The following is a 9,220-nucleotide window of genomic DNA, read 5'->3' as shown; positions in this document are numbered from 1 at the left end:
CGCGACACGTGACTTATTACAAACGTCAATGACGTCAAATGTGACGTTTTGGGCAACCAGGAAGTGGTTGTGCGTCGAAATGTGATGAAAGCGCCCATGTTGAGTACAACAATAAATAAATAAATAAATAAAAGATATATAAACGATATTCCACCCGCCCCCCCCAAAAAATATTAGCATATCAGGCACATTCCGGACGCTCTTCTCCTTTTCCCTCCACGGTTGTCAATTGATTTAAACACAAAAAAATAGTCTAGTTATTATTCACAATGGATAATAATACATACTCTACTTCTTCCTTTCCTTTGCACTTCTATTTGAGATTTTAAGGATAGCATGCTATTCATTTCACCTTTTGGGCAACTTATTTTTGAAAAATTTGCTTGTGGAAAGAAAGTATTTTCACCTTAAATTTTGTTGTTGTTGTTAAATACACCACACGATTGGACATCAACTCTCTGGACATTCATGTTGTTCAGAAAATTGGGGTTCAACTTGACCCCTATTTTGATGTGGCAGAATATCAATATCAATATCAATATCAAACCCACGAAACACCTTTTAAATTTAAACAGAGGTTGAGAGACCGACCCTCTCTTTGAAGTCCCAAACATCTCAAACCACAAAATTCTTGTTTTTCACTTTCTATAGCTGTAGGTGTAATGGTAATGGCTTCACATACTGCACCATCATAAACTGTCAGTTTCAGTTTTCTGTACTGGGGCGCCATCTTTTGGATTCGTGGTGCAATTACTACTACTCTGATTAGAGGCGGTCCTCGGTTTACGACTAATTTGTACGCAAAGCACAATTAATTGTTTGGATGAAAATCACTTCCAAACCTCGCTTGTAACGACATCAATTGAGGAGCCCCGCAAGAGCAGACCTTTGAACCTCTTAGGCATGATTAAATGTTATGTTCTGACTAGCGTGGTTTATTATTTCTTATGCCCACAATACTCACATTTATGAAACCATTAAGGTCACACAAATTAGTGATTTGTTTTAATAGTACTAAAGGGGTGGAAGCTAGAACCTTCATTGTTATGCAGACTACAGTGTAGCATGATATACATTAACCAATTGCTTCTATTTTTGTCTTGAGGAAATGCACTGAGTTGTTTCTAGGTGACTGCTTGAGTTACGGAATTTGTCTCTTTAATTCAATGATTCTTTGCTGGGATTGTTTTAATGGACATTGTTTTAATTGGGAGATTTGCCATCCAGATATCACTAAGGACAATGAAGAGTTCAAAGCCTATCAAACAGGACAATAGATAATAACAGTGGGATTTAATTAAATAGTCAATTAGATGTTGAGTTCAACTGGGCTTTGTCCTTTTGAGTGACTGAAAGTCAAGTGATTAAAAAAAAAGTACACTCGAGTCTTGTACTCGATGATGTCAATTGGTTTATCCCGAACCGCCTCTGTACTAGTAAATATAAGTACAGTTGTACTTTTGAGACACACTTTTAATTTGTTCTCTGACCATGCTCTTAACTCAAAACACTTTCTATCTTTCGCAAATCCTCTTTCTCCATTGAAATGAATGGAAATGCTATTGAAGCATTTTTGTAACATGTTTTTTTAGTCTGAGGGTCTTTATATGAGCGTACTTGATAAAAACATACAGAAAAGACATAATTACATAAATAAAATGGAACTCATAAAACGTGTTTTTCCTACATTCTTTTTGCTTCAATAACACGACGATTACAGTCACAACTGCTCAGTAAGATGCAGGAGAGGATAAAGAATATATGACTGTGGGGATTGTTATAATATTTGTCTGTAAGCATTGCTCTACAGTGCGTGATCAAATATCTGTTGCTTAAATCAGTGGTCCCCAACCTTTTTTTTTTTTTTTTTTGCCGCAGCCAGTTCATACAACTCCATAACTTCTTTGCTGGCGGCATGGTGTGACGGGCGGGGGGTGGCACGTTCGGGGGGTTGCTTTCTGTTCTATATGTCGAGGGGGCTTTGTATGTGCTATTGCTACTCATTTTGCTAACAATTTTTATTTTTATTTTTTTTATGTGTGCGGCCCACCACGGTCCGGTCCAAAGAAGCCCAGGGCCTGGTGGTCGGGGACCACGTGCTTAAATGGTTATAACATCACAAAACCAATGCTATTTGCTTGCCCGTCAATGTCATTTTATAGTTTGTTAACCCTCACCCTTGTCAAGTGAGATGAGTTGACTGCCTATCGCACTTGTATCTTAAATTTTTGCTCTAATGGCAAAAACAAATCATCCAGACGACGGCTCATGATTTAAGCCACCACTGTAGTTAACTTAGAATGTATTCCTTTTAAGTCTTTAATAAGGAGAGCGACATGGTTTGCTTGAATGTAAAGAAGTGCAATTTTGTTTGCAAGTGAGGTCATGTTCAGTTCTTTATGACTATTATTATCAAGCTTGGGTCTCTGTTATAGCATTTAACACAGCTTGTAAGCAGTAATGAAGACATTAAATATTAACATTGTTTTCGGCAAGCAGGCTAACATTAAGCAGAGAAAGTCAGAATGAAAGAGCTGACTTCAGGCAGTTGTTTGGCTGAAAAATTATAATGGCTTTGTGTATGTGCGCCTGCAACTGTATGTGCGCCTGCAACTCGAGCCCAAAACAAAGACAAAGTATCACACAAATATGAACTGAGACCAGTGGAATTTAAAACTCTGCTGGATGGATCATCCCCAGTTTTGATTGATTTAAGAGCACCAGTCTACAGCTCTGTTTGCGTTTCTAATCAAGACTCACCAAATCTGCTTTGGGAAATGAGAAGAACTAAATGCTAATTTTTGAGTGGAACTGTCATATATAATAAATTATTGGGTGTAGTTTTGTATAACAGCAAACTTGAAAATATTACTCATGTTGCACTAAGTAAAAAAACAAGAAGAAAGAAATTAGTATAATGTGTATGCTTGATATAATGCTCATGTATAAATTGTCAACAGTTCTCCATGGATGATAGGCCCGTAAATAGTGAAAATCCATACAAGTATATATAAGTCACGCCTTTAGAAACCCATTGGAAAAAAAACAACCCCAAAAAATAGAAAAAATACTTAAATATCCAGTATGCATTTTACGTGAAAAATAGGGGTGGCGGGTGCAGAAAGAGGGGGTAGCAATCAACCCCCCGAAAAAAAATATATAAAAAAAAAGGTTTGACTAATATGCAAATCCACACATAAGTGCAATACATAATGTATGCCAATATGCACCATACTTACCGTACCATATTTATTTGATCTGTTTCACAGAAAGCTGAGCTTTTCATTTCCTATATTTACTAATGCATCTTTAGTGTATAAAACCCCTTAAAAAATATATATCACAGTGCATGATATCTACCTGTCCATTCTGAAGCAGTGATTGCCACAAAGCTTTATAATAATCCATTTTGTCCGTTTCACATTTGTCTGGTGTCCTCTCCATGGGTCAAGACAAGTTGCTCAAGTAGTGCATCTCCTGGAGGGTGGCACATCGATCCACTCGCCACGGCCAGAAGGAATGTTGAGTCTGCCCAGCACGGCGTCAAGAGGATGGCGGTAATACTAGGAGACAACAGGAGAAGTGAAAGGAGCCACTGGAGGGCAACAACAGTGCTTGCTATCTTGTCCTTTATGCAAAGAGGATCACTGCCACTGCCAGAGGTGAACACATTGACACTGACACTATTTCAAACTGTCAAAAACAAACTTGATCAGGATCCGCAGTTATGGCGTGTGCTCACCATCGCCGCCATGTTTTCTTCACAAACAGGAGTGATACATTTTGCTTTTTAATTTTATCTTATTTTTTTTAGCAAATATTGCAGATTACTGTACATACAATAAATTTGAATTTTAACGTGATTTTAATTGTGACTGGACACGCTAAAACAAAACACGGTGGAAGAAACACGATTGATGTCCTGAACGGCGTCGCGTGTGATTGTAAATTTCTGCGTTTTGAACGCAACGTGAATGCACCGTGTTGCTCGCAGCGAACGTGTGACGCGTTATTCACCCCCAGACGAGTATACAGTCAAATTAAAAATAAAAGAATAACACATGATTATATATTTAAATACAACACTAACTTGTTTTAGAATTATCATCCGTGCAAATGCTAGCAGTGAATGGGAAATCATATTAATTGGCTAATAAAAATGAGTATTGAGTTCGATATTCCTTCAAATAAATATTCCCACATAGATGCTGTAACTGTAATAACACATAAAGACAGATAAAATAATAATATTTATGTCATATATTCTCCCGTATCTGTGAAAAACGAGTTATATTAATAAAGTTCCATTGCGACTCTTCTTTTACCCTTTTTTTTAAAATTTGTATACAAAATATATATCTCCATGTATGCGTCGCACCACACCTCCCCCTAGTGGCCGGGATGCACACAACAAGAATAGCAGGTATTTATTGCTGTTATTTTACTTGTTAATAATTTACTCTCTGGTTGTTCTTTTAAGTTATATTTCATGTTAGGTTTTGGTACTTCAATAAAAACTAAGTTTTGAAATGAATAATTGACCTGGTTATTAAAGGGGATTTAACAATCCAAATAATTGTAATTATTTTTTCTTCATCACCCAACTCCTTGTGAGTAGGAGTCGGAATGATTGTCTAAATGTGAACTGCGATGAACTGGAGACCATTCCATGGTGAACCCTGCCTCTGGTCTGGAACAGAGTCCAACTCAACCATGACTGTAATTTGACTGTAACTCTCCAATCTATATTGTAACTTGGATATTACCCTGACTGAAACACGGCTGTGATGACACAAAACTTTTTAATCGGAAATGTACCAAAAGAGGAAACAGCATTGATAGGACAGCAATTGGTCATGAAATAAAGCTCCGAAAGAGATAACAGTCATGTGAAATAAAGTAAGGTGCATCATGTCTAGTACAGATGAAATGCAGTCTGGGTAATGATTGTCAATATGTTATTGCTTCCGCAGAGGCGTTGATGCAAGCGACAAAGTCAGTGAGTCATTTCATCGTAATTGATAACAAATGACATTTGTTTAATGGAAACAGATGATTTTTCTCCCCGACCCACATAACGGCACATGATATTTGTGGGCATTGATAGAAGCTTTTCTTCTTTTTTTTTTGGGTGGTGAAATCTAAAATTTAATTTACAATCTCACAGAGAGAGAGAAGGAGAGAGAAAGAGAGAGAATTTCATTTTAAAACGCTTCACAAAATTACATCTCACAAGAAGATAAATTTGACGTGTTGGTGTTATGTACATCAGTGGGTACCCAATATGTGTTCATGCTCATCTTTTTTTAATGTAATTCTCGTGTCACACGGATTATACTCACCATCACTAATAAAATAAATGAATAAATAAAGAAATTAGCTGTATAAATACCAAACATAAAGGTCAAAAACATCCCCCCATTGACACCCTGCACAGACATCTGCCAGAAAAGTTCTGGCACATAGAAAACAACAAAAGACCCAGGCAGTTCATTAATGAGGAGCAAATTCAAAAGTTGAGACGTGTTTTTGATGCTGTCAGCGAGTAAACTCTGCTGACCTGAATATCACAACCTCATTTACACTGCAACACAAATGAAGCTCTTCACTTTGACCCCGCATCGCTTCGCTGTGTGCTCATTACCGCCACACAACGAAGAAAAGGACTGTGACTGACATTATTTTGTATCCATGCTTTTTTTTGTGTTTTTTTTTCGTTTTAATCAATCAGGTCATGTTTTACACTACAGTCGATCTCGTCATCTCATCTACATCTGACATGCTGTACATCAGGGGTGGGCAAGTATGGCCCGGGGGCCAGTTACAGCCCATTCCATTCTTTACTCGGGCCCACAATGAATTTCCTTTATCAAGAGTCCTGTAATATTTTTGTTAATAATATAGCTATTTTGTTTGATTTATTCTAAATGTTAAAAATAATCAAATATTAGCAAAATAAACACCATATTTTCTTTCCTTTTTTTAAAAAAAAAACAAATGGATAATTGGTTAATTAAAATAATAGAATAAAACATGAGAATGAGATATAGATAGCGTGTTTATGATTCATATAAACCTATTATCCATGTTCTATTCTGCGTACAGTCACAAGTACTATTTTACATATTTTACATAAATCCTCAATGGGAGTTGCAATTTAAAAATAAAAATCACTTTGTCATATTTGGTAAAACAGTCATTATGGTTTGACAGTATTACATAAAAAATATCATGTTTAAAAAATTCAGCCTCTAATTTGATATGAAAGAAACCATCCGATCCGTGTAAACAACAACCAATGAGAGACAGAAGGCGTGACTTGCAAGTGTGTCATCACGGGCACTCCCCCTATGGCCTCAAAAAAAACAACAACTTCAAACCGATGATTTTCGTTTTATAGTAACACTTCAGTACGAAATAGGCGTTTTTCTGGGATCACAGGTCAGCACGAGGCGGCAGGGCAACAAATAATTGAAAAGTCACTCATTATTTCTCTCACTTTCACATTGTCAATTTATACTGACTGTTTCGATAAATATAATAAAATGTGAGATTTTTTTTTTTTAAATTGCAAACTCCCCATCAAATACATTTTTCTTTACCATGCTGTTTTAAAAAAAAAATCAAATGTGGCCCTTAAGCACAAAAGCTTTCCCACCCCTGCTGTACATCATAAATCCTAAATGCTGTACACTCTTAACTAGAGCAGGCATAACCGTTACTCACGTCAACCACATTTTGCCCTTCTATAAACTAAAGTGAAGGATGTCTCTGTCCCTGTAAATTACTTATCCATTCAATCCAAGCGTGGCAGCCTTAGCTCCCTCTGGTAGATCCACCTTCCGCTCCAGAGCGTCCATAAAGATCCGAGAAGCATTCTGGGGGATCTGGGAAAATAAAATAGGGGAATGATTGCTGGTGTGCAGGCTTTCCATCTTTACTTTTTCATTTGGGGTCCCAAAAAGCTGTGGCTGTCACGTCCTTGTTGACAACACGAAGACAAAGGGGCTGTATGAAAATTGACGGACTGTATCCAGCGTGCCGGGTGGGGTCCTCTAGAGGAGGGAGCTGGGGCTCTCTGGGTGTGGCGGCGAGGGGGTGTGCGTGGGGCTGTGTCGCATAGGCAGAATGTCATAGTGGGTCGGGATGTGGCCGCCGCGGGGCAGGTCATACGGGCTCTGGGAGAAGCCGGTGGCCATCCCGTTGGGCCCTTGCAAAACACTCACCGTCGGCTCTGAGATGGCTTGAAGGAGACAAGGGGGGGGGGGGGGAGCGGGGAGGGCAGTCAGAATAATATTTTTGACAGCAGTGGTTCCCAACATTTATTGAGCTGAGGTTCATATTTCACATTTCAAAAATCTCATGGCACAACACCAAACAAAAATATGTCACAGTATACCATATTTTGGGGACTATAAGTCACATATTTTTTCCTAGTTTGGTTCGACCTGCGACTTGTACTCAGGTGCGACTTTTATATATTTGTGGTAATGTACCAAAAGTATTTGCCAACTGCCAAAAGAAAATGGAAGAAGACGTAAAAGAAGAAGTAGTCGTATGCATTACTGTCAATGCCTCCCTTCTTTAGCATGCTAAAAAGGTGGCGGTAATGCACCATACGTGGTATTTGCCAACCACCACAGGAAAGTAGAAGTAGATGACGAAAAATTAATAGAAGAAATAGTAGTAGAAGAAGAAAAGGAGAAGTAAAGAACATTATTATAAACTTCTATATCATGTTGGAATGAAAATGCACTTTTTTAACAAACATCTGTTGTAAAATGTGACGGTAACACTTAATTTGAATGAGGGTTATAATCATGACATGACATCTGTCATGAACAGGAATGAATCCTTATGATAGATGTCGTTAAGTGTCATTCGATCAATTATGTCACTTTTGATTCAACGTTTCAAATGTAGTTGGTAAAAATAACGCTACCACAAACACAGAAGAAGAGTAAAATGAGGTATTAAATAATGTTATCACCAGGATTATAATATTTTAAAGTTTTTCATCATAGTTTTTATTTCATTTGGATTTGTGTTCTTTATATTCAATTAGTTTCAATGCGTTTTCAGAGTGGATTTACTTTTTTTTTTCTTTTGGTAGTGGAATGTTTCATTTCAAGTAAGGTTCTATTAGTTTTAGAATTAGCTTAAGTTTTTTTTCACATGAGGAGTATTTGTCGAGTGAGAGATGGAAAAAAAGGTCACATGAATTGCGTAATAAAGTAAACAAACAAATCCCAAACGATTGTTTGACCTTCCTTCCATTGTATGGCCGAAATTAATAAATTTGAAATAAACTCTGAAAGGTCATGCATGAAATAAATTAACAACATTTTCCGTAGAATTATAGTTTTAAAAACATCAAATCTAGTTTCAGTGACTTTTTGTATTGTTGGCGTTAACTCCATAACCTTGATTCTCACCGACATCATAGATGTTCCCTCTGGTGCCGGCCAGGAGCGTGGCGGTGCCCCCGAAGGGCACTTCACGGTGGGAGGGGGACTTCATCTCCACGTAGCTGCTCTCCGTGTGCTTGCACGCCAGCCCTGGCGGGTCCCTGATTGTGGCGTAGGGGTTTTCGGTGTTCAGGGAGCAGGGGCTGGTGTTGCACATGGAGCCCTTGATGTAATCTGCCACAGCGGAGACAGGCACATTCAGTCACCGCCAGGATAAAGCGTTGGTCGCTGGCGCATGGCAGTATGAGCAATAAAACTGGTTGGCCTTCTTTAGAAAGTCACACTTCCTCTGCCTCTGCTGAATAATGGCGTAACAAAGTCATGTGGGTAGAAAGGGGAGCAAGATTGTCATGGATGAATTGAGCAAGACTCACGTCATCCATAACAATCTCATCAGTCAGTCTGTGAGGGTTCATTATGAAGCCCAGCAAGGCTACTTCAGACCAATCTTCACATCCTTGAGTCGCTCGCAGTCACCAGCGACCGCGCAGTGTGGGAGACCAAATAATGCATTGAGCCACGGAGGACATTACAATTGGCACAAAAATGCAGCTCATCATGGTCTTGTCCCAATGATTTTTTTTTCACATAATCATGGAGGATATGAGAAGATTGGAGTGGGGTTTGGTGAAATTGATTGAAAAGGGAAGTCAAGGAAAAACGTACTTCAATTACTTTCAATAATATGTTCGATGCGTGACCACCAGTCTAAACACATTATTCTTCTTCTTCATATTCAGTTGGTGGACGAT

General features: G+C 38.3%; 1 protein-coding gene across 2 annotated transcripts in view; it reads right to left on the bottom strand.

The window, feature by feature from the left end:
- Positions 1–5,018: 5,018 nt before the first annotated feature.
- megf11 (multiple EGF-like-domains 11) overlaps positions 5,019–9,220 on the bottom strand; it is a 104,988-nt gene continuing 100,786 nt past the window's right edge. For both annotated transcript variants that reach the window (XM_088299245.1, XM_088299244.1), the window contains exons 26-27: positions 8,436–8,642; positions 5,019–7,243 (exon numbers count right to left, since the gene is read on the bottom strand). In XM_088299245.1, coding sequence (XP_088155371.1) covers positions 7,056–7,243; positions 8,436–8,642 — 395 coding nt within the window. In that variant the 3' untranslated portion in view covers positions 5,019–7,055. The remainder of the gene's footprint in view (positions 7,244–8,435; positions 8,643–9,220) is intronic.

Source organism: Idiotropiscis lumnitzeri, chromosome 6 (genome assembly GCF_059441095.1).
Source record: "Idiotropiscis lumnitzeri isolate Australia: NSW breed Sydney's pygmy pipehorse chromosome 6, RoL_Ilum_1.0, whole genome shotgun sequence".
Lineage (NCBI taxonomy): Eukaryota > Metazoa > Chordata > Actinopteri > Syngnathiformes > Syngnathidae > Idiotropiscis > Idiotropiscis lumnitzeri.
The sequence above is the reverse complement of the archived record's forward strand: the minus strand, read 5'-3'. Positions and strand labels throughout refer to the sequence as shown.